At 47.7% G+C, this 26,194-nt stretch overlaps 1 protein-coding gene across 5 annotated transcripts in view; it reads left to right on the top strand.

Moving 5' to 3' along the window:
- The first annotated feature begins 10,228 nt into the window (after positions 1-10,228).
- LOC133090939 (core histone macro-H2A.1) overlaps positions 10,229-26,194 on the top strand; it is an 80,336-nt gene continuing 64,370 nt past the window's right edge. For 2 of the 5 annotated variants that reach the window (XM_061189618.1, XM_061189616.1), the window contains exons 1-2: positions 10,230-10,392; positions 20,394-20,598. In XM_061189618.1, the coding sequence (XP_061045601.1) occupies positions 20,427-20,598 (172 nt within the window). In that variant the 5' untranslated portion in view covers positions 10,230-10,392; positions 20,394-20,426. Of the gene's footprint in view, positions 10,393-20,393; positions 20,599-26,194 lie in introns of all 5 variants that reach the window. The other 3 variants (XM_061189619.1, XM_061189617.1, XM_061189620.1) reach the window with 2 other exon arrangements.

Here is a 26,194-nt window from a genome sequence, read left to right as displayed (position 1 = left end):
AGTTTTAGAAATGTTCTCCCTGTTCATTCTTACAGATGCAATTTTAGTTTTTGAATATGTGGAACTCTAACATACTTCCAAAAGCCAAAAGTGTGCAAAATATACTCAGAAGAATTTTACTGTCTCCCTTGCTTTCTGCCCCTTACCCCTTCTAGGTAACTATGTTCATTGTTTTCTGGTTTATCCTTCCTGTGTTTCTATTTGTAGAGATATATGTATGTTTTCTTATTTTGCCTTCTTTCTCATACAAAATGTAGCACACTATATATGCTCATTTGCACTTTGCTTTTTTCATTTAACAATATCTCCTGGAAATCACTCCATAATCAGTTCATAGAGATCTTCATCCTTTCTTTTTACAGTGTGTAGTATATACTGTGTGTATGTATCAGAGTTTATTCAACCAATCTTATATGCTTGGATATTTAAGTATTTGTCAATATTTTGCAATTATAAATAGTGAAGCAATGAATAATCTTGAGGGCATGTATTTTCGTGTCATTGGGGTGCATTTTCAGGGTAAATTCTAAAAGCAGAATTGCTTGGTTAAGGGTACGTACAAAGATAATTTTATTAAATACTGTGAAATTCCCCTCCATAAGTCTGTAATAGTTTGTATTCCTACCAGCAATATATGAGATCCTGTTTCCTACAGCTGTGCCAACAGGGTGTAGTTTCAAGCTTTTGAACTTTTGCCAGTCTGATAAGTGAGAAATGATACCTAGGTGTATTTTTATTTACATTTTTCTTATGAGTGAAGTTGAAAATCTTTTCATATTTTAAGCACCGTTTTTATATCTCTTTTGTCAATTGTTTGTACCATTTGAGCTTTTTTTTTTTTTCTTTTGGCCGCATTGGGTCTTCATTGCTGGGCGTGGGCTTTCTCTAGTTGTGGCGAGCGGGGGCTACTCTTCGTTGTGGTGCTCGGCCTTCTCATTGAGGTGGCTTCTCTTGTTGTGGAGCACGGGCTCTAGGCACACAGGCTCAGTAGTTGTGGCGCATGGGCTTAGTTGCTCCATGGCATGTGGGATCTTCCCGGACCAGGGATGGAACCTGTGTCCCCCACATTGGCAGGCGGATTCTTAACCATTGCGCCACCTGGGAAGTCCCTGAGCATTTTTTCAATAGAATTTTAAATCTCCCCCCCAATTTTCAGAAGATACATTAATATGACTGCTGTGGACTGAATTGTGTCCCCCCAGAATTCATATTGAGGCTCTAACCCCAACGTGACTATATTTGGAAATAGGGCCTTTAGGAGGTAATTAAGGTTATATGAGGTCATAAGGATGGGGCTCTAATCCAAAAGGATTAGTGTCCTTATAAGAGGAGACACCAGAGAATAATCTCTTCTATTTCTCTCTCTCTCCCTGTACACGTGTACAGAGGAAAGGTCATGTGAAGACAAGTGGCCGTGTGCTCTGGAAGAGAGCTTTTACCAGAAACTGAACTGTACCAGAACCTTGATCTTGGACTTTCCAGCCTCCAGAACTGTGAGGAAATTCTATTATTTAAGCCACCCAGTCTATGGTATTTTGTTATGGCAACCTAAGCAGATTAAGACAAGGACAATAACTTTTACCTGTGTTATATTTTGCCAGTATTTTCTTCCAGTTTGTCATTTGTCTTTTTTTTTTAATTAATTAATTAATTAATTTATTTATTTATTTATTTTTGGCTGCGCTGGATCTTCGTTTCTGTGCGAGGGCTTTCTCCAGCTGCGGCAAGTGGGGGCCACTCTTCATCGCGGTGTGCGGGCCTCTCATTGTCGCGGCCTCTCCTGCTGCGGAGCACAGACTCCAGACGCGCAGGCTCAGTAGTTGTGGCTCACGGGCCTAGTTGCTCCGCGGCATGTGGGATTCTCCCAGACCAGGGCTCGAACCCGTGTCCCCTGCACTGGCAGGCAGACTCTCAACCACTGCGCCACCAGGGAAGCCCTGTCATTTGTCTTTTGACTTTCTTATAGTGGTTTTCTTTTTCCATGGAAAAGTTTTGTTTTGTTTTGTTTTGTTTTGTTTTGTTTTTTTTAATTTTATTTATTTATTTTATTTATGGCTGTGTTGGGTCTTCGTTTCTGTGCGAGGGCTTTCTGTAGTTGTGGCGGTGCGCGGGCCTCTCACTATCGCGGCCTCTCTTGTTGCGGAGCACAGTCTCCAGACGCGCAGGCTCAGCAATTGTGGCTCACGGGCCCAGTTGCTCCGCGGCATGTGGGATCTTCCCAGACCAGGGCTCGAACCCGTGTGCCCTGCATTGGCAGGCAGATTCTCAACCACTGCGCCACCAGGGAAGCCCTTGTTTTGTTTTTTAATGTAGTCAAGAGAGAAGTATTATAATAACCTTTTCAGATAATTGTGGATATTGTTCTCTGATTCTACACCCAAACTTATTAAGTGGTAGTTTCCTAACGGTTAGTAGTTATGTAGAATATTAAAACATATCACTGGACTTTTCATACTTTGTGACATTAAATCCATTGGTTTTTCTTTCACTTCGAATGAATTTTTTTTTAACCAATGCATGATGTTGTAACATCATGCATTTGGAAAATATAAGTTCACTAAGTTATACTATCTTATATATTACTAAGATATTTAAGATCTTTCCAAATGTTGACAGATTTTTATTATATAACATCAAAAAATTGTATTAGTTAATACCGTCACCAATATCATAAGAAAAGTTTTTAAGTTTTGGGAAGCTGTCAACTGTCAAGCTCATGGTGGCAGACACAGGCTTTCAAAAATTTTTAAATCTGCTCATTAAAGACACTTTTAATTCTTAAGTGAAACTGTGTGTGTGTGTTGAAGAATTCCATAACTGCTAACAGTTTGGGGCCACTGCCTTGATTTATGCTAAGACACAGTTTTACCCACCAGTGCTTTTGTAATATCAGTGCAAATGTCAATACAGTGAAAAAGGCAAATAAGGCCTTACTATTAATTATGAACGTAGTCTCGACCCACAGACCCCAGTAAAGAGTCTCAGGGACCCTGCAATGGTCCCTTTGAGCACCACTGCTCTACAGGTAGCCTAAATCCTTTAAACCGTATTTTCAATCCAGCTCTAACCTCAGGGGGGAAAATATTTAAATCTAGAGATGCCTCTAGGCCTGGAAAAAGGTAATGTAGCCCTGATGGTTTTCCTTGGTTCCTTTGTTGTTCCCAATTAAGGGTAAATACTCATCTGTACTTCTCTTAGAGAAGGGCATTAACTGCTTACAAAGACAGGAGGGGGTGGGGATTATTGAAAACATGGGAAGGAGTCAGACGTTACCGCCAATTACAGATCAAAGAGAGAGAACTTACCTCTGCAGTAATGAAGTAAGGAAGAAAGGCTCCAATGGAAGAGACGAGACGGTGGTGCATCTGTTCCATGGAAAAGACCACATCTGTTTGCTTGTGGGGGGCAGAGGACGGTGGGGAGAGGTTTATTTCTTTCCTGGGATTCCTCCACTCCCTCGAGCACTCACACTCACTTCTCTTTGCTTGAGTGTGTGATGAAAAGCTTAGGAACTAACTAGAGACCCACTCCCTGCCCTTCCACAAATAAGGTCAAGCTAAACCAGGGAAATGGTGACACCCCACCGTTTGACTCTCAAATCATCAAAGGTCTTGGAGAACAGTCAGGGTGGGGCCAGGAGGTGCTGGGGAAATGCACAAATGCTCAATCCTGCCCATTGCCTGCCCTGTCCCAAGATCTCTGGAGGGCCATTTGGCTACCTGTGTTAAAGCTTGTAAACTATGGCTCTTTGATCCAGCAGTTCCGCTTCTAAGAACTTATCCTCAACAGTCAGATGTGCACAAAGATGTATCTCTAAGGACATTCATCAGGTCTTTCTAATAGAGTGGGAAATTGCCTGAAAGAAAAACAGTAACAACAACAATAACCAATAATAATTGGTTAACTAAATGATGGTACAGCCCAGGATGTTTGGGACAGTGGTTCCCAAAATGGGGTCTGCAGATCCCCGAAGGTCACTGAGACCCCAGACTTTTCATGATAATGCTCAGACATTATTTAGCTTTTTCACTGTCTTGGTCTTTGCACCAATGGTGCAAAAACAATCGTGGGTACAACTGCTGGTGACTTAGCACATATCAGCAATGACACCAAACTGTACTAATCATCATTTTATCCCTTATTGCCAAGCACTCACAGAAAAAAAAATCCCAACAGTTTCACTTAAGAATGTCCTTGATGAAGCAGTAAAAATCACTAATTTTATTGCTCTTGACCCCTCAGGACACATTTTACATTTTAAAATGTTCTCTGTGACCACATGGGAAGTATTTGTGAAGTACTTCTGCTATATAACAAACTAGGATGGTTGCCTTGAGGAAAAAGCATTTGTGTGACTGAGTTGTGGGCTAAACTAGCTGCTTTTTTCATGAAACACCATTCTTATTTGAAACGACGATGACAGACAGCAGGGCTACATTAATATTTTCATGGGCTCCAGGCACTTTTGCTTTTGTGGGCCCCTTCCTCTATAAAAAGATATAAAAATTATATTTTATGACTACGTTGGTATAAAGACAAATATATTAATGTTATATTTTAAAATATTTTATTCGATCTAAAAGAAGTAACCTTCATTTTCTTCTTCTGATTTTAAAGAAGTTGAAACATTTTCATGGGCCCATAAAGTCATGTGGGCCTGGGCTCTGTTCCTAATGGAGAAAGTGGGCCTGACTGACAGACGAACTGTGGTTGTTCAGACTCGGGTGTGTGCAAGGCTGAATTCTCCATGAGGCATAGTTGTAATATATCATGTTAATATATTTGTCTTTACACCAGTGCCGGGGTTTTTTGTTTGTTTTTGTTTCTGTTTTTAAATGGAGGAAGGGAACCCAAGAAGGTAAAGATGCCTAAGGCCCAGGAAATTCATAATGCAGCCCTGTGTATATGGTGGACATTTTCTTGAAAATGAATAAAATGAACTTGTCACCTCAAGAAAGGTAATTGTGACATTATGTTGCCAATGGTAAATTTGAACTTACAAGCAAAAATTACAATATTGGGAAATTTGTATCTGCCACCATGAGCTTGAAATCTTCTCAGTACTTAAAAACCTTCTGTTGATATCAGCGGTGATATTAGGGAATGTGATCTTCTGATTGCACCATGAAAGGAGTTCGCATTTGGAAGACTGGGAGATCTGTATAACTCAGTGAACCACTGTTTTCCAAATGACCAATGAGTGATTATACCAAATCATGCATGGCTAAAAGATCCATCAAAATAATGGATAAAAAAATAAGATAGACTATTAAGGAAATTAGCCCTTTGCCTGTGGTGTGAGTTACAAATAATGTTTCCCTAGCTTATCATTTCTACTTGGACTTGATTTATGGTGGGTTTTTTTTTTTTAATGCAGACTTTTAATTTATTTTTCATTTTATTTACTTATTTTTTTAACATCTTTATTGGAGTATAATTGCTTTACAATGTTTTGTTAGTTTCTGCTGTATAACAAAGAGAATCAGCTATATGTATACATATATTCCCATATCCCCTCCCTATCCCACCCCTCTAGGTGGTCACAAAGCACCGAGCTGATCTCCCTGTGTGATGCGGCTGCTTCACACTAGCTATCTATTTTACGTTTGGTAGTGTATATATGTCCATGCCACCCTCTCACTTCATCCCAGCTTACCCTTCCCCCTCCCCGTGTCCTCAAATCCATTCTCTACATCTGCGTCTTTATTCCTGTCCTAATGCAGACTTTTTAAATGTAAAATAAAATTTAAGAATTCTGCTCATTCCCCCCCTAAAATCAGATAAATTAATAAATCCATTCAAAATAATACAAAAGTAGATTAACGGATTTTTATGTTACCAAATTCAAAAATTTATCCATTGGTTTCAGATTCTACATTGCTATTAGCATTTAAGAAACTACTACTTTTTGGGTTTTGGTATGGTATCAAAGAAGAACATCCAAAAGTATCTGAAAAGGATATTAAAATCTTCTATCTTTTCCCAAACACATATCTGGTTTTTTTTTTATGTAAGCTGAATTTTTTTATACTTAAAACAATAGATAGCAACGACCAAATACAGGAGACATGAGAATCTAGCTATCTTCTATTAAACCAGGCATTAAAGAAATGTGCAAAGTTGCAAGGCAATGACACTCTTCTCACTAAATTTTGTTTGTTTGGAGAATATAGTTATTTTTCATACAAATACATTATTTATATTAATGTGTAACTTGTTTACATATTAACATTTAAAAAATGAATAAATTGATATTTAAGATCTTTCTGTTTTAATTTCTGATAGAACAAATATTGACAGATATAACCCACATAAACAAGAGCTCTTTGCAGTCAGTAATTTAAGAAGATAAAGGCATTTTGAATTCAAATAGTTTGAGAACTGCTGTTGTAGAATACCTGGTTAAATGTTCATAAAGGACCATTAAGTTTAAAAAGCAGGTGACAAGCCCTAAATGCAATAGGAACCCAAATGCATTTAATATTAAGTAGATATGGATACAAGGGCTGAAAGAGAAGCAGTGGTTCTCTCCCAGTGGTATACTTAGGGTGATTTTTTTTTTTTTTGAGCATTTTTATTTTCCAAGTTTTACATAGTGAGCATGCATTTATTTTGCAATTGGAGAAAAAAAAAAGCTGGTGGAACCCTCTGAGCCAGATTAGGGGAGAGTGCATGTCACCGAGGTGGAAGAACAGGGCACACAAGTTAGAGGGGAAGAGAAAGGGGGGTGGAGCCTTTTGGAGAGAGGGGGAGAGAGGGCATCTTGAACTGCTCCCAGGGACAATATTCCTAGTGAGTTCTATGAGAATGGCACACTGGGGGGGGGGGAGTGTGAGGGGGATGGCACTAAGACCGCCTCTTGGAGGGGTATAGACTCTAACCCAAGGACAACAGTGCATGACTCAGTGGGGACAAAAAGACCCATTCTGAATGGCGGGGGAGGATGCGGAGGATAGATGCTGGGTGCAGAGGAAACCAAGCCCCTAGAAGGGCTCTCTTCAGGACTGAGCCATGAGAACTCAGGTCCCAGATGAACTTGGATTTGAACCCCAGCACCAGCCTACCTACTCTGTGATCTCCAGCATATTTCTTAGCTTTCTGAATCTATAGTGTCTTCATCTGTAAACTGGGGATAGAAATGTCCCAGAAATAGTGTGCCTGCTAGGGCTGATGTGAAATGAAAATGATGGGATACATGTGATTTGACACATAGTGAGTGTGCAATAAGATGGAAAGAAAAAATAGCCTTGTAGGCATGACCCACTTCCATGTCACCAGGGAAATCAACTTAGAAACCAAAGCTGGGGTGGAGGTGAGTGAATTACTTCTTGGCGCCCTAGGGTTGCAGATTGGGATCTCTTAGACAGTCATGCTCTGTGTCTGGTCTTAGCCATCACTAACGACCTGGGGAAGAGGAAGCCTCAGGTCTGTAAACAGCCAGGGCACCAGCAGGCTGCAGGCATCTCCCCCTCTCCACACGTGCCTGGCCTTCCCTACAGCCCAGCTGTTCTCTCTTGTTAAGGTTTCTAGGAGTACTGCTTATGTTTCGGACCAGAGCCTGGGGAGTGTGGCAACGCACCTAGAGGGTTTTTCTCCTGGAAGGAGTCTGGTCCACAGCAGGTGCTCAGCAAGTATTTGTTGAGTGAATTATTGAAGTCTGGCATCCTCCCAACTTGCTGTGGCCTACAGAAGCCTCACCTGGTGGGTGGCCCCTGCAGAACTGAGGGACCTCCCTAAGGAGCAGGGAAGGACAGAGCAATTGGGGTGGGGGGTGATCTCTGTCCCTTTCCAGGCACCTCTCTGCAGCTTCCCTGGGGGAGTCCTCACACATCCTTAATGCTTTGTTTTTGGACCCAAAGAAATATCATTTCTCCAGTTTCACCTCCTGTAATTTTCCCCTTCACTCATTCCACTTCAGCCTCACACTCACTCTTCCTTTCTTAAAAATTGAGATATTATTGCCATATAACATTGTGTGAGTTTAAGGTGTAGAACCTTTTGATTTGATATATTTATATATTGCCATGTGACTACCACCTTAGCACTAGTTAACACCTCTATCATGTCACACATTATCTTTTTTTATGGTAAGAACACACTCACTATACCTTGACGATTTCAGAGATGCTTCTGCCTCAGGGTCTTTGCATTTGCTGTTCCTGCTGCTTGGAATACTCTTACCCCAGATATCAACTTGGCTTGCTCCCTCAATTCATTCACGTCTTTGCTTAAATGTCACCTTCTCATGGAGGCCTTCTCTAAAGTTTGAAACCCCACCCCAACTCATACCTCCTATCCCCCTTCCTTGCTTTGTTACCGAGCCCAAGCTTGTACTCCTTGCCGCACGACAGGCCAATAAATCAAGAGACGAGTTGTTGGGCCAAGGAATAATGACTTTATTCAGAAAGCCAGCAAACCAAGAAGATGGTGGACTTGTGCCCCAAAGAACCATCTTGCCTGAGTTAGAGTTCAGGCTTCTTTTATACTAAAAGGGGAGGGAGTAGAGTCAAACATTTGCTGGTTCTGGTCAGCCTCTGGAGGGGATGTGTTAATTTCTTCCTCCCTGCAGTCATTCACAGGTGGGCCTGGTCAGGATGGTTCCTGTGAGCTAACCAAAGGTATTTTAGTTTCATGCTCATTACCTGGGAGGCAGGGTTCGCAGAGATGGGCCATTATATATAATTTAAGCTTATAGGAAACACCCTTTTAGTGATTAACTTGTAGTAGGATACAAAATTTCTTCCCTATTACAGCTTTATTTTTCTCTATAGCATTTACACCATCTGGCACATCATCTCTTTTGCCTATAACCTTTCTTTCCCTACTACACTGCAAACTTCAGGAGGTCAGGGATTTTTCATGTTCTGTTCACTGCTTCATTTTCATCACCCAAATTGGTGCATGGCACAAAGTATGACCACAGTAGTTAATTGAATTAATGGATGTGTGAATGGCATGTTTTGGACACTGCTTTGCACATTTCTTTAAAAATTTATTTATTTATTTATCTATTTATTTATTTTAAGTATTTATTTATTTATTTATTTATGGCTGTGTTGGGTCTTCGTTTCTGTGCGAGGGCTTTCTCTAGTTGTGGCAAGCGGGGGCCACTCTTCATCGCGGTGCGCGGGCCTCTCATTATAACGGCCTGCACACTTTTAAAGTATAGTGTAAAGCATCATGGTGAGGGGAGGAGGTTACCACCGCTGCTACAGGGGCAGCCTGAGGGAAGGGAGGGGTCTTTAATGACTCATAATCTCCCATCACCAACTCCAGCAGCCACAGAACAACTCTGCAGAGGGTATGTTTTGTTATCTAAAGTTGGTCCACAGCTGGGTGCTGAGGTGGCTTTGGTGGAGGGAGAGGAGAGAAGGAGAGGGAAGGCCCCTATTTAAGTCCTTGGGATGGGTCACTAACGCCTTCAGGCCAAAAACCAATTTAGGAATACAAGATAAGTTTTGCATCGGCCCCTCTTTCTGCTTGTCTGCAGTTTAAAAAAAAAAATGTGTGTGATGATAAAGAATCACTGTTTGTATTAGTAAATCTCAACTTGGGTCCAAGAGTGAACATTTGCTGAATCGAAGTAAACGCCTTCCATGCAACAATGCAGATCCAGACTTCTAGGGGTCACTATGAAGAACCTCAGGGGTGCGCAGTAGTTGGTCGCGGGGAAGACCATGTTTGATGGGGGCTTGTGTCTAAAGACAGCGGGAGGTTCTGAGGTGCGCGGGAGGTTTGCATTGGTTGGGGAGGGAAAAGTGCTTGCTGGTAACAGCAATCGTGCCTCCCTCCCTGCGTTAATGGGAAGGTTTCTAGGGATGGGTAGCAAAAGCCCCCCTCAGTAGGCGCTCAATAAGTGTCACTCGAGACGCACAGGCTGGGACGCGCGCTGGAGAAGCGCCTCTGCCGGGGTCCCGACCCTTTCCCAGGACTTAACTCAGGGCGAGTCCCCGGCTCGGGCGGGACCCAGCGTTCAGTGTCCTGGCGGGCTGACCGAGGGTTGAGGGCCAGAACCAGGGCCGCGATGCGGCCAGGGGACTGACCCACCGACGTCCAGGAGGTACATCGCGGAGGATCCCGCGCGCGCAGCCGCGGGCTTGGGGTCAAGGCCGGGGCGCCCGGGTGGCGCGGGAGGGGTGGCCGGACGCGCGGGGACGGGATGGGATGTGACGAGCGGCGCGCTGTGCATTGTGGGAATCCCGGGGCCGCGGCTACTGGTTCCAGTTCACTCAGCAGCGGAGCCGGGCGGAGGGGGCGAGCGCGGGGCGCGCGGGCGGGAATCGAGGAGGCGGGCGGGCCAGCCAGGAGCGCGGAGAGAAAAGGCGCGAGTGGCCGAGAGGGCACAGGCCAGACACCTTGCTGCTGCTGCCGCTGCCGCCGCCGAGCCGCCCCGTAAGTGCCGCGCGGGCCCCCTCGCCGCGCGCCCCGTCCCCGCCGCCCGGGTCCGGTCGCCTCGCTCTTCCGGCCGAGGGTGCCTGGGAGCCTCCGGGCCTGGCGCGTACCGGGCGGCGCACGGCCGCGCTCGGGCCGCCGGGCTCAGCGCGGCCCACGCCGGGGCCTCGCGCGCGCACGGCGCCCTCCCAGGCCCTGCCCCGGCCACGCGGGAGTCCCTCTGGTTTTGTTCAAAAAGCAAACCCGGAAGCCAACTTCTCTTAGAACCGCGTCCTCCTGCCAGCGCCTGGGCGCTTTTGTGGGCAGGAGACAGCCCTGGCCCGTCCTCCGGCGACCCTTCCCGGGGCGGGCGGGCTGGACTCGAGGCCGGGGGAGGCGGCGGGGAGCTGGCCGGCCGGCCTGGGCCTGGACGCCCGGGAGCTGTTGTGCGCGGAGTTGTACTTGGTGAGGCGCCCGTCCGCCGGCGAGTTGCCGTCCCCGGCACAATAAGTGGGGCCCGAGCCCCAGGTGGCCGTGGTGTAGGCGTCTGGCTGGTATCTGCTGGGAGGGTAGGGTGGGGGGTTGGGGGATACTTGCGGGACTGCAACCAGGCAGGCGCGGGGAGGAGTTTGTCCAGGGACTGGAGAGGGGCCACGGGAACCCCCGCTGCTTTCGCTCGTCTTCTGACCGGCCTTTTGTTTGCTTTGTGGTTGGGAGTTTTTTTTTTTAAGGTAACTCCGGAAGGCTGTAGGTTCCTCGGGTGGAGAAGGCCGGGAGGGAAGAGACTCGCTGGGGGTGGGGTGGAGTGAGGAGGTGAGTGTGCAGGATGCTGTTGGCCATGCCACCTGACAACAGGTGTGCGGAATGGCGCGCCCCACGTCCACTCCTGCAGGGACCACAGATCACTCAAGGATCTTGTCAGTAGATTGCTTGGAAGTTTCTTTTAGACAAGGTGTTAGGGAAAAATATTTCTGAGTTTGAAAGTAAGAGACTTATGTATTGATACAAACAGCTGAGACAAGCCTTAAATTCAATAATTACAATTACCACGAAGTCCTTGTAAGACTTTAATGATCCAATAAACAGCATATAAGAATAGACAATTAGAGGGGCACTCCTGCTAGCTTCTCTCTTTCTTCTACCCTTGTGGCTTGAGGTTTTATCATTAAAGAGGGGGGAAAGTGCTTTGTTACAAGGCTTCCTGCTCTAGGGACTCAGGGAATTTTGAACAGTTTTAGGTTTGAGTGGGACACTCTAGTTGTGAATTAGATGGAATCCGCGTACTCCAGGCCACGTTTCGGTTACTAGTCTTTCAGAGGAGTTATTAGCTCTGAAATGGACACCTCATGCCTGCAACTGGAATTAATACCCCTTGTACACAACTAACCAAAGCTGGGCAGTAGCATCTCAGTCTTGCACAAGAGGCTACCCGATGAGGATAAATGTGTTTTTAACCTATTTTTCTTTCTTTCTTTTTTTAAATCCTCAAGACTTTAAATTCTTCTTTACTCTAGTTTTAGGAGGAGAGTGGGAAATCTTTCCACTTTGTTATTGTTTTAATCTCTTACCATTGTTAATGCTGATCCCTAGATAAAGGCGTTTAGTAGGAGGGAAGGGGTTAAAGTATATGAACATTGTTTGAGGCAGGGAGGGCCTTTAGAATGAGGAAGGGATGGCTCACATTTTATTAAACTTTAAGAGTTGTCTGGAACATCACACACGACACTCTACACTTTACACAACTATAAGTCACTAGCTTGGTCTATGCCAAATGGGCCAGGGTCAGGGAGGGGTACATCTCAATCTGCCATTTCTTCTGGTACTCCAGACAGCAGATCTCTGGAAGATCCCTCATCCCTTCCTTCCAAGAGAGACTTGAACTACATACATGTATTCTCAGACCTGCCTCTAATAGCTTCAGAGTTAATGGCGCCCCAAGCCATTTAAAGGAGCTTTATTTAAATAAACAGAAGCATAAACTGAAAACCCAACCTGACAAAACCCAACAAGAATCTATATGTGGTGTTCATCAGAATTTCAGCAGCCTCTAGCTCTCATTTGAGTGTGCCTTGGGATTTATGTCAGCTTTTTCAGAGCCCCATTCTTGGCACATGGACTGGGAAGGGGCAGGACTCAGTGGGGCCCATACCTGGCTTATGGGTCCTTCCCGAGTTCTGTAGGTTTAGAAATACATTGGGCCCCACCCCAGCTCTTATGAGTGAGCCCAAGTGGGTCAGCTCTTCATTCCAAAGAGTTGTAAAGCTTGTTAACTTGGATCAAGCCTTCCAGATCAGTGTCTTGCAGCTTTCAGTAAATATTTCTTGAGAATCATTTTCTTGAGGGTCAGGCACTAGGGACAGAACCTGATCAAGAAATGTCCAGTCTTGCCATGTCCCCCCACCTCCCAGAAGGGGAGGGGGCTGGAGGTTGAATCAATCACCAGTGGCCAGTAATTTGGTCAGTCGTGCCTCCTATGTAATGAAGCCTCCATAAAACCCCCAAAGGACAGGGTTCAGAGAGCATCCAGGTTGGTGAACAAGTGGAGATTTGGAGAGAGTGGCACACTTGGAGAGGGCATGGAAGCTCCATGTCCTTCCCCAGACCTTGCCCTATGTATCTCTTCCATCAGGCTGTTCCAAGTCATATCCTTTTATAATAAACTGGTAATCTAGTAAAGAAAAAAAAAAAGAAATGCCCAGTTCTTATCCGTGGGAAGCTGATATGAGGAGGAGAGGGCAGGCAGGCAGCCATTGCAGGGTCAGTACAGTAGGCCACAGTAGATCCCATAGCAGCTCCCAGACAGTAACCTATTCAGGAGCAAGCCCTTACCAGGCACGGAAAGGCCAAGTAAGAGTTGGCTGGGCAAAGGAGGGCAGGTGGGGACAAGTGTTTGAGACCTGCCCCACATGTGCAGAGTCTGAGAACAATGAGAACAGGTCATATGGGGGAACTGCCAGAGGCTCAGGATGGCTGGATTCTAGAGGGGACTCAGGTGAAGCCAGAGGGCCAAACAGACCAAATCACAGAGGATCCTGATCAGAAACACACTGAAGGATTTAAACTTCTTCCTAAGAGCAGTAACAAGCTCTGAGTAGGAGGAAGGCTTGAGTAGGAGGAAGGCTTGAGTAGGAGGAAGATGTGGTCAGATGTCCTTTATTGGGAATGCTTCATCAGTTCAGCAAATATTGAGTAGCTTCTAGATGCCAAGCCTCACCAGGGTCTTGCCCTACTGAAGCTCACATTTTCCTCTGATGGCCTTCCATTGGAGTGATTCTCTCTGGGTTTCGCACAGCCTTTAAAAGGGAGAGGAGGTTTGAAGGAAAATGTCCTTATGAAGCAGGCAGACAGTGCCTTACTGTTGTTGAAGAATAGTGCTGGTTCCTTTAGTGTCGCTCAGGAAGCGCACCACGGAGTGGGTTTGCAGAGGTGAAATTTTAATCCCAGCCTAGCTTCCTGCTAACTGTTCCTGCTTGTAGTGAGTAACACTTGTGTTCAGCTTTTGTTTTTTTCCCGCCATTAAAAACCTAACACATGAGGAGAGTAGTATCTGCTGGAACAAAATGTGTGGTTTAGGGTTTACTTACTGTCTCAATTTATCCTTCTCTCCTTGTTTGCAGTCCCTTGGTTCACTGAGGGTGGGCTGTACGTTCTTTAATCATCTGCCTCATTTTATGGTGTAGTGTTTTATGAATGGAGAGAGATGTTTTTACTGATTGGCCAGAGTACCAGACCAAGTCTCTGTTCTGAGCCAATCAGAGTGCAGCTTGTGAACCCCTGCTCTGTGAGTGATAGTTGTGTAGTATATCCGCATGCTTCTGGGGACATGACAGCAATGACACCGTTAATCATTTGGTACGATAGGAGTAAACGGAAGAGAATGCAGTAAACAGGATTAGTGTCCTGCGCTTCAGAATTAAGTGTCTCAGGTTTGCCTTCGTGATTGGAGTTGATGGGAAGGTGACAAATGCATGTGGACACGTGGGCATTTATCCAGCTGCAGGGAATGGATGGGGCAGTCCTCGCTCTGTAACAGCGACTTGAGCGCTGATAGCTCAGATTCCTCCATCCTCGGGTGCTGGAGATGGGGCTGTCTTACTCGCAGCCCCCCAGCAGTTCTAATCAATATTTTGCTCAAGATCAATGTGCACACATTCATTGCTTAGATAATAAAAGACTTCACCATTGACCATTCCAATGGTTTTTTGAGGTCCTGATTATTTAAGAGTTTTCTATGCTGCATCTTTTACAGAGGTCAGCGTCTTACAGATACGAGGAAGGTCAGTACTTTCCTCTGGTCTGTGTTACTGCGCCCGTCTTATGGCAAGAAGAGAGATTGCTGGAGCCATAGAATGGTCAGGGAGTCAGAAGGCCTCTGCAGGCTCCAGCCTCAGCCATCAGGGAAATTGCAGTGTTCCCCTCCTGGGAATCCCCAAGGTAGCTCCACAAGCTCCCTGAATTTTGAGGGTCTGGGCTCCCACACGAATGGTCCCAAAGAAGGTCCCAGACTGGTGTCTCACTTACCACATCTCTGAGTCCTGTGGCCTTTGGAAATGCTGCCCTCATTTTTGTCAGGAGAGCCCCATCCACTGTAACTAATCAGTCCCAACCCAGCCAGCATTTGAGGGCCTCTCAGGAACGAGGCAGGGTGGTAGGTTCTTAGAGATACAGTGGTGAGCAGAGCAGCCTGGTCCATCCCATCAAGACAGACAAGGAAATAGGCAGTGGTGATACAGTGTAACAAGTGCTAAGAGTGGGATAGTTGGCTTTAGAATGTTTATATAAGTTGGATCTGGAGTGGCAATCATGTTGGAGGGAGGGGCTGGAAACTGCACTTGCAAAGCACTTTATATAAGACTGAGAAAAGCAATTGAACATATTTCCGTGGTGGCTGAGGTGCATTATAATGGATTTTTCGCTGGGCTCAGGGGCCACCGCAGGAGTGTCTACTGAGGAAACAGAGCGATTCAGCCTGGTGGAGCCCTCATTGCTGGAAATAGGGAGAGATGAGCCGGAGGTCAGCGAGACCTTGCGTGTAAAGCTAGAGCCTGGGCGTGGGGCTGCTCCACACTAGACTGGGACTGGGGGCCACACGGCACAGCCACTGCAGGAATGGGTCTCCATCGCCAGAGGACATGTTGGGACCACTAGGTAGGATTGCCCCAGACTGAGGGCTGGAGACAGTGTTCCAGACTGAGCGAGTGGCATGTGCCGAAAGGTAGAAGTGGGAATGAAGGTGGTTTGCAGCGCACTGAGGAACCAGTTAGGGTGCCCTGTTGGTGAGGAATAGAACGGTGTGGTAGGATGGCTGTTTGCCCTCCTGAACTCTGTTGCCCCTCCTCCTTGTTTTCGTGTCCGTCTTATTCATAGAATCCTCACAGCCAGGCTTCTCATTTGTCCTGTGCTTTGAGGACAGATCACGTTGTCGCGGTCTCATCTCGATCGCTGGGGGGCTTGTCATCAAAGACCTGCTTCTCACTCGAGCCTGGCTCTTCCCTCTACAGCCCCCTCCACCAGTGTGTCTCTGTGTGAACTTTGGGTTTCTGCAAACAAGGTTCCTGTCTATTGTGAATGATTTATTGTTGGAGGAGTTGCAGAGATAAAGACCACAGAGATCCCTTCAGGACCAACCACAGAATTTTCATTTCCTGGCCTGATAACAGTCAAAAAGACCGCCAAGCTAATGTTCAGTAACGAACAGATGCCAGGGTTGCCTGAAGACCTATCACTGTCTTCAAAGCCTGTGGGGCCCTCTACAGGGCTGAGGGCTTCTGGTTTGCTGAACAGGGTGCCCCCCTGGTGGACGAGTCCAGGAAGGAAGGACACAACTTTGTTAGTTCGATAAGGTATTATTGCTGTTTCTCCTGTGGGCAAGCTCAGTGCCCTGAAGAGAACGTGAATGCAGAAGAAGCCACTTTCTCCATGACATAGGACTGTCCGTCTCTCAGAAGAGGCTAGACGCAGGACATGGGTCAAAGTAGGCTTTGACTGGTCACTCAGACCCTGGTTTCAGGGTCAGCTTTCAAGTTGGTCTGTCAGGTTACAGAGACTGGCTGTTTCCTTTTTTCTTCGGAGCACATAGCTGGAGGACATTTCCCAATCTCTCTTGCAATTAGGTGTGGCCACGTGACCACGTTCTAGTCAGTGGATCACAGGGGTGATGTGCCCCACTTCCAGGCCTGGCCTCTGAAAGCCCCCATGTGTTGTCCTCCATGGCCCTTTCCCTCCAGTAGTAACCCTGAATTGTGCATTGAAGGGTGGGAGGAGTCTGGATCCACAAATCATCCTGCAGAGAAGCACCAGCCAGTCATGGAAGCCACTTTGGACTTTTCACAAGTGAGAAATAAGCTGGGGTGGCTTATTTGTTACAGCAGCTAACCTAGGACACATAGGCTTTCAGTGGTGGGGCTGTGACTTGAATCAGGTCAGTCTGACTTTGGAATTCGAGTTATTAACCACAGTGCTCAACAGCCACTTCTGTCACAGCCACTCTCTCCCCCAACGTTGGTGCCTGGCCATAGCTGCCCACGTCCCGTAGACCTCTGAAGAGCAGGATGGACCCAACATGTTCGTTGATGGGTTGATCTGGAGATTGCACATCATTTTCCAAATGATGTTTTAAAAATCACCACAGGTTACTGGATGTCATGAGGCTGCATGGCTCAGTCAGAATTCTTTCAGAGCTGTGGCTGCAGCTTGGGGATTTATAGTTAGAAGTGCAGGAAGAACATGAGGAGGGGTGAGGAACAGAATCCCTTGAGGACAGGCCCCTTGGGGAGGGGATGAAGACTCGGGCTGCTCTATCAGAGAGGAACCTGACTCCAAATAAGACGTTCTTCTATCAGCAGAGTGGCAGTGATGTTTAAGATCTTTCCTGGGACCTGGGGAGCTTACAGGTGAGTTGACTACAGCACCTGGCATGGAGTAGCTCCAGGTTGAGTCGAGTTGGGGAGGCAGGCACACAGATATGTGCCGGGGTATGTGCTGTGGGAACACAGAGCAGTGAGCAATTCCACGGTCAGGACCGAGGAGAAGGGTCGTGTGAGCATCAGTTCAGCAGGTTGGCAAGAGAACAGAGGGTGTTTCAGGCAGGGGAGGCAGCCTGTATAAAAACATTCTGGACACAGCTTCACAGGTCAGGAATTCAGGGGCAGCCTGGGACATCAGCCTGGGCAGGGGTGGCAGGAAGCAGTGCTGCAGAAGTAGTTGAAGGATGCTGTTTGTGGCTGGCTCAGGGTGATGGGGAACCAGCAAAGTGGGCAGAGATCCTCTGGTGTCCATGGAGAGAGACTGGTGCTGGGGAGAACAGGTGAGAAGTAGTGGGAGCTGAACCAAGGCAGGGAGGGCGAAGAGAAGGGAAGAGGCTTGAGAAGTTAGGGAAGCCTCCGTTGAACCTCACTAATGACTGGGAGCTGTGCAGGTGGGCAGAGAAATAGGGACAGGGTGACTCCCGCCTGGCAGCTTGATGCATGGTTTTGCCACCGCTGGGGCTGAGAAACCCAGAGGAGTTCACCTGCCTGTGGGACTTAACAAGTGGGCCCTGCCGCAGGCAGTCAGAACAGAGCTCTGGGGCTCAGCAACCAGGTGTGCGCCGGGTTAGGGACCTGGGAGTCACCAGCATGTCGACTAAGACTCTTGACTCAAGTCAGAGGGAAACCCCAGGAGCATTACTTTTGAAGAATAAGCGTGTCTAGGGCCCATCACGTCCCTCAGTGGTAGTGGCTCCTCTCTGGGACAGGACATTGTCCCATTCCCACAAAGGCAGCCCCAAACATACCCAGACAGGTCCGCCTGTAGACAGAGCTGGAGTCTGTGCTCCAATAAGAACAGGCTTCTTCTGGAAGGGGGGAAGCATTCAGATGTAAAAGCTCTTAGTCCAAAGGCATGGGGTTGGTCTGTGAAACACATTTGCATTAAAGCAGAAGACTGCTAGGAGCCCAGTTACAGCTTTTCCCCTGCAAACACACATGCACACACGTGTGCACATACCATTTCCTGCTCAGAGTGAGCATGGGCACCTGTTTGCAGGGAATGTTTTAAAATAGAGCTCATTACAGAAGAAATGGAGCCAACTAATTGTTTCAGAAAAACCAGACCCTTCTGGGACTCTCTTTAGCACTCGGTGATCAATTAAGACTTGGTGCCCCCCTTGACAGGGTGAAATACAGGGTTCTCATCACAGAGGCCTTGAGCCCTCTTAATTCTGGTGAGCCAGTCAGCACAGCAGCCCCAGAGTGTCCAGGAATTCTGCTCTCTGCTGTTTTGGCCATCTCTCTGTCAGGCAGGTGATCTGAGATGATCTTGGGGGTCATACTGATGTTAGGTATAGACCATGCATATCTTGAATGTAGGGTCGGGTGTCAGAGTAACAAGGACTCCTAACTTTGTGGCTTCCATGGTCTTAGAGACAGGGACTGTGGCAGCTGGAGGGGCCCACACACCGTGGAGCCTGACCTCGGTTTACGAGAAGATGAGAGAGACCTGCCCATTTTATTCAGTGGTCTGAGCATCAGTGACTTCTAGGGAAGGCTTGTCTGATGCCCCAGAACAGGCTGAGGGCTCTGCATAGCCCCTCTCCCAGCACCCTGCACTGGCCTTTCACAGTTACCATTTAAATGACTGTAGGGTTATTTATTGTTTCTCTTCCCCACCAGCTCTGGGAGAACAGGAACCACATCTGTCTCGTGCACTGCTGTCTCCATTCCCCAGCATAATTCCTGAAGTGAATGCATGAATGACTTGAATGCTGTTAGTAAACATTTGTGACCTTACTGTGTGGTGCTACACTAGGAATACAGTCGGGGGCAGCCCTCTGAGACCTTGCAGTGTGATGGGAGAGACGGTGGGGTGGGGCGGGGGCGTGTGCACGTCAGTGCTGTGGTGTGAAGCACATAGGAGCCCAGAGGATGGAGCACTCAGGGAGGGGTTGGCAGAGGGCAGAAAAGCCTGAAGGATAAAAGAGGTCCTGGCTAACGGGCACAGCCACTGTGGAGGAGGGCATTTGGGGGGACTGCCTGTGTTTGCGTTTAGACCTAAGGAAGCACAGGTAAAACTAGATGGGTGTGCCAGGCCTAGATTTCTAGGGCGTTTCGTGACAGGCCAAGGGTCCTGATTTTATCTTGGGAATTGTGGCAGTCAGGGAAAACTTTAAGACCTGGGCCATGGCGTATTCAGATTTGTGTGTACGGGGATAGCCCAGCCAGTGGAGGGCAGGTAGATTAGAGTGTGGCCTGTGGTGAGAAGACCTTTTCAGGAGATGTTTGTGATCATTTGGTTAAGATAGTGGTGACCTGGATCCAGGCACAGTCGGTGGGGAAAAGAGAGGACCCCACAGTAGGTGTTGAAGAGGGGGGATCCTTTGGACTGGGGGGCATTTTGGATGGGGGTGGGTGGGGGCCAAGGAAGGAAGAACTCTCCTCCCTCTTCTCTAAGGACAGGCCTGTCTAGCAGTCTGGAAGTGCTCAGAGGGCCTCTTACTCCAACCTGGCTGCCCACTGAACTCCTGTGAGCTGTTCTTGCTTCTCACAGGTAAAGGACCTTAAGGTAGAGATGCTGCTTTCATCAGAGAACCTAGGTATATGCCTTACATCTTCATTCTAGGGGCAGGTGACATAGTTTTCTTTGCTTTTATGAAGGCTTCGGCAAATTTATCAGCCCAGGTCTCAAGTGTATGGAAATACAATTATTAAACAAGCGTATAGATGGTAGCCAAGAAATCCCATTTTCTTTTGCATCATGTGGCATAAAGGCGAGGCACTTAAGAGCAGTCATTGTCAGCGTAACGTTTAAATGGAAGTGGCCGATAAAATTGATGTCATGGTATAAAATGTGAAAAGCGAAGCCGTTCTCTTTTACAGGGCTGAAGCACACCGGCAGAATGCAGAAACTGGGCTCGTGGGGCTCAGCGGCTGCAGGCAGTGGCATCTGCTGGCACAACCCATTTCTTCCAGGGGCCAGAAGGCATGGGGAAAGGGGAGATGCACTGTCCCCAGTAATCCTGACCCGTGTGTCTCTTGCCTCCACAGTGTGTTTACTGATCCATCTCCAGGGCCACCGCCATGTCCAGCCGGGGTGGGAAGAAGAAGTCCACCAAAACCTCCCGGTCCGCCAAGGCAGGAGTCATCTTCCCTGTGGGCCGGATGCTGCGGTACATCAAGAAAGGCCACCCCAAGTACAGGATCGGAGTGGGCGCGCCCGTGTACATGGCCGCCGTCCTGGAGTACCTGACAGGTGAGTGTGCCCGAGTCACTGCAGACACCACAGCTTTCCAAGGATTGGTAGGACCTTGTTCATTTCTTTTATTTTGAAATTTTTCAAACCTACAGAAAAGTTACGAGAACAGTACAGTGAACATTTTTACCTAGATTCAACAGTTGTTAACATGTTGCCCCACTTGCTTTATCTCCCTCCACCCTGTGTATGTGTGTGTGTGTTTGTGTGTGCGCTTGGATGTTTCTGGAGAGCCCAGTCCAGTTGTTTTGCAGAATGTCCTTTAATCTGGGTTGGCCTAAGGCTTGGATTTAGGTTAAATGTTTTGGTAGGAGAATTCCATAAGCGATGTTGCGTCCTTCTCTGGCATCATGTCAGAAGGCGCCTGCTGTGGGTTTGTCCTGTCATTAGTGATCTTTGCTTTGGTCATTCGATCAAGGTGGTATCTGTGCATTTCTGCACATCCTGGATCACAATCTGTCACCCATTGGCTTTAGCATTCCTTGATGATCTTACCTGGATCTGTTATCACTATGGTGGTTATAAAATAGTGATTTTTCTATTTCTGTTATTTTTCCTACATTTGTTAGTCGGCATTCTTCTGTTAAGAAAAGCTTTCCTTCTGCCCTTCCCTTCTTTTTTTTTGTTCTATCAATGTTGGTTCACGGATTTTTAAAATTTAGTGTGTTATACACTATCATGTCATTACTCATTATGATGGTCATATTGTCTCAAATTTGACCTTCAAGCTGGTTTTTATGTCCTTCTGCCCCCTCTCCATCAGTTTCTGTACATTTCCTTGCTTTCCAACATAATGAGATAGTCTCGTCTCCCCCTGACCTTCTCCTGCCCTAGTCTTGGAATCAGCCATCTCTTCAGGGGTGTCCTTGGTCCTTTTCCCAGATATAATGTTATTGGTCTTATTGGTGGCTCCATAGCAACTGTGGGAGGCCAGCTGGGCAGGGATACCACCCCCCATTTTTAGTAATGAGAAAACCAACCTCTGGGCATAAAAAGATTTGCCTAGGGTCACATATAACCAGGAAGTACTTGAGAAGGGATGCACATCCTGCTCTCCTTTTGTAATGCTTTTACCACTTTTTGCTTCCATACACCATCAGGGTAGGTGGCAGGCAGGGACAGCTGTCTCTCTAGAGCCAGAAAGGAGAGACTCAACAAGACAAGGCACCTCTTCCAAAGGGAAGTGGTCAGGCAGTAGAAGAGCTGGGTCACTTCCTGCTATCCCAGGCCTCTCAATAAGACAAGACCAAGGTTTCCCCCACAGAGAACACAGTCATTAGGGTTATAGAGTTTTTTTGTGTTCTGTTAAAAGAGTCTAGGCGTAAAAAGTAATTGGGGTTATAGTTGTGAGGCCTTTGCACATGTTTGGAACTTGGACCCTCTGGTTGTCAGAGACTCATAGGTGGCATGGCTGGTAGCATGAAGTAGGCCTAATTCTTCTCACAATGCAGATGAGGAAACAGAGGCCCAGAATTTATGTGTCACATCCAGGAAAACCATGTATAACACTGGCAGTCAACCAGGGAGACCAGGGGAGAAGTCACTAGATAGGACTCAGAGAACATTTTTAAGGTCTGGCCTGGCAGTTTACATGCTTTGTGACCCAGAGAGAGTCACTTAACCTCTCTGGACCCCAATTTCCTTACAAATCAAATGGAGACAGCAGTCCCTGCTTCACCAACTCCAGGCTGCTATGACAGGGGCTTTGTTTGAGTATAATGGTAAGCTGACATGATGTGCAAACCCAGCCAGCTGGTGTTTCCTGGTTCCCGAATGCTATGATGCCCCTGGCACTGGAGTGACACTGGGGTGTTCACAGACACATTCGTTAGGTCAAGTACAATAGCAGTTTCATTTCTTCTGTCAAGCTTCCTCTTTTCAGTTAGCAGGGCGTTGGTGGGGGGATACCACTGCTCCATCATATCTGAGGCAGCTACTGTCTGTGCCACACAGAAAATCTGTACGTCTTCCTTGTCTATGCCTGGCTGGCTCTGAAACTGAGTGCAGTGCTCATGAGGGCCAGGTCAGCAGGTCCGTTCTCATGGGGTCCAGGCACCTTGACCCTGCACCCTCCCCACCAACTGTGCCTGTCTCTGGCTGTCATAGGTGCAGTAGTGGTCCCAAAGAGGGGTGGGAATGGTCAGGGCAGCCCAGCCCTAGAGCTGGCCAAGTCGCTCAAGGCAAATCCTTACTCTGGCGTTAGCCATGTTAACCCCTGTATATTAAAGAGCAATATATATTTTTAAATTTTACCATGTCCTTCCAGCAGAGCTATTAGCTGAATCTGAGCCATTTCCTCTGCCTACACGCAGTGCTGAGTCACTGACGTGACTGTTGCCCAGTGCCTGCCCCCGACTGGGTACCTGGTCTGTGTGATGGGGCCTTGAGGGACGTCCTGAGCACTGTACTCCATCACTGTTGGTGGTCACTTGTGTCCGGGTGCCTGATGGGACAGGAGCTGAGTTCTGGGGCCACATCCAGTGAAACATTGCTCCATCCCACCCATCAGGACAGTGCTGCACACCCACCCTCACTGCTCTCAGGCGGTGATCTGCCCTGAGCCCCTCGGGCTGGGATGTGGGAGCACGTGGGTATTGGGAAGTCCTGGGCATCTGCCTGCTCAGAACTTTGGTTTTGGTCCCTGAGAGAGAAGTAAAGGTGGACCAGCTTGCTTTCTGCTCTTTTCTTTTGTTTCACTGAAGACCCTTTCCCACCCATTCCACATACTTACTGAGCACCTGCTGTGTGCCTGGCACCATGCTAGGCTCTGTACGAGTGCACAGGAATGATTGGGGAAGAAATGGTCTCTGCTCTGTGGAGCTCTCACAGTCTAGTCTGGGAGAAAGAACCAACCAACCCAGATGGTTACTGACTGTGCTGAGTGCTGTGGAGGCTGTAAACAGGACAAAGGGACCCAGGTGATGATGTGGCCCAGGAGGGCTTCGTTGAGGAGGAGACATCAGCTGAGACCTGGAGAAGGAGACAGTGCCGACCAGCCCTGCGAGGGCTGGGAAAGGGGCCCTGCCACCCACTCACCTGCGCACAATGCACCTACTGGGTGCCAGCCTCTTCCCAGAGCTGGGAGAAGCCAGGAGAGCAGCACTCATGCAGCTTAGGGCCGAGTCAAGGATGTGGCCCAGACATCATGCTCCAACACAAGGCATCTGAAGGAAGTACCACCCATTCCGCAGGTCCTCATTGAGAGCTACGGTGTGTCCGGTGCTGAGATATAAGCCAGAACAAGACCTCCCCCCCAGCCCAAAGAGCTTTGTCCAGAGGCAGGTACAGGCAAGAAAAAGGCAGTGATGATGTAGGACCGCATGTGCTGGGAGTAGGTTTCAGAAAACGTTTCCTGGAGGATGCTTGTTAACCAGTTGACCAGAGCTGCCCTGCTTGTCTAGTTGTCACCTGAAGGGCCCTATGGAAGGATTGTTTTCTTCTCTTACAGGTGACGTACACAATTGCAGGCATGGTGATGGGGTGCCACACAATGCTCTTTTGAAATGGCTGGGCCAGGTCTCCTCCTGTGAGAAGGCCCCGGTGGAGAGATGAGGAGGGGTCTGGATGCTCACGAGTTGCTGAGCTAGCTGCAGGGCCCACCTAGGAACAGGTAGCTCTGGAGCAGAGAGCTGACATCTCCTTGGTGGCCAGCCAGGGGCACCACTTGGGGTGCCACGATGTTCAGTAGAATCGGGTAGAGGCAGCAGAGCCAGGTGGTTAAGAGTGTGGACCTTGGTGTCAGAGCTGCCGTTTCTTCACTGTGGTCTTAGGCAGGTCACTCACATCCCCAAGCTGCAGTTTTATTATCTGTGAAATGGGGGTTACAGTAACTGTGTCATAGAGTTATTATGAGGTGGAAATGAGAGGATGCACGTGAAGTGCTTTTCTGTGCCTGCACAGTGTAGGTGCCCAAATGCTAACTGGTAACGTAAAAGCAGAGGGAGGAGTCCCCAGTAATCCTGCTCTGGCTGCTGAGGTGACTGAGGGTTGCCCACTTCCTTTAGGGATGGCGATGGGGGCTGTCACTGCCCACTCATGCGTGGTGCCCTTTCATCAGGCACCTGTAGAACATCTTGGCTGTTTCAGACCTACTTGCTCTGGTTTATTTCAAGCTGCCATTTGACCCCTCCTCAAGCCTGAAGCACCCTCAACACCAAGGTGCCCTGTTAACCAAACTCTTCTGTCTGGTATTGAAGGCCACTTCTGTCCTGAGCTCCTGGCACACTCATGAAAACCTTGAAGGGTTTTCTGGTTAGCTAGGAGCTGAGCATGCCCAGCCCTGGGCCTGTGTTAGGCCGGAGCTGAGGCCAGATCAACATTAGAGCATCTGGACAGGCAGCAGCCCGGCAGGCCAGGGGCCGTCAGGGCCCAGGTAGATGATCTCCTGTGAAGAGCATGTCTTCGGGGGTGAGGGACCATGCTCACTCATGGAGTACTTCGTGGGTAAGTACTCCTCCTTAGGGTCTGTTCAAGGCTGGGGTGGATGTGGGAGGAGGATGTGGCCTTGCGTCTTGCTGTGAAACTTGAAGCTGGCGTCTGTTTCTCCTCTTGGGTGCAGAGCCCAATCATCTGCCAAACTTAAAAGGAAAAGGCAACATCTGGAACAAGCTTGAGTCTGGCGACCAGACAGCTCCTTCTGCACACCTCTGTGTGCCTGGCAGCCCTTCTGACTCTTCCCAGAGCTCCTCCTGAGGAATGTGATGCTGTTTGCTGGTCTTCCCAGTGCCCCAGGACAGTCCATTCTCCACCCGTTGGCCCTTGACCTTCCAGCCTAGGTGATGATAGTAGCCCCACCTCTTGGGGTTGCTTTGAAGATTGATATTGCATCTTATGACTTTAGCCAGCATTCCTACCAAACACTCAATAAATGATGGATAAAAATAAGTATTATCATGGGGAAACTGAGGTAGTTTCTTTGAGGCATCATCTTTGTCCCCATATTACTGTGGTACTTTTTTCTTAAATGATATTTAAAGGGAACTTGAATTTAGTTCAGCTCAGAAAGCATCTTTGGAGTTTCTTCCCTCTGCTCAGCACAGCACTGCTCAGTGCTGGAAGGTATAGGAGACATGAAATAAGGAACATGTGACATGACTTTTGCCCTAGTGGAACTTCCATTGATGTTGGGGACACACAAGCCCACAGACCAGTAGGGGAATAGGGCAGGTCTAAGGGACAAGTTAAAAGCACTGGAGTCCTACAGTGGGGGTAGCAGGGGGAATGAGAAGTGTGTGGAAGAGCAAAAAGCAACCATGCTATGATTCGATGGATGCAAAGCACTCTGGGTCAGCATTGCTCAGACTGTGTTCGGCAGAACCGAGGTGTTCCGTGAAATTTAAGAGGTAGTCCACCGAAACATAAAGCTCTATGGGTGAAATCAGGAGATGGCTAGATTCACGTTCCCTCTTTTGAGATGGATATGTGAATACCTTTGTTGAGTTCCTGAGTAAAGGAACTGGTTTTAGTTTGGGAACCACTGAGAAACCGCTCTCTTTACTGCAGGACTTTTCAGAGCCTTTAATATACTGGTGTCCCATGAATTCCCAAGGGAGGGAACTGTGATATGTAGTGGTTCCCAAACTTTTATCAGAAAGCC

This window comes from Eubalaena glacialis, chromosome 4 (genome assembly GCF_028564815.1).
Source record: "Eubalaena glacialis isolate mEubGla1 chromosome 4, mEubGla1.1.hap2.+ XY, whole genome shotgun sequence".
Lineage (NCBI taxonomy): Eukaryota > Metazoa > Chordata > Mammalia > Artiodactyla > Balaenidae > Eubalaena > Eubalaena glacialis.
This window is presented reverse-complemented; position numbering and strand designations above follow the sequence as displayed.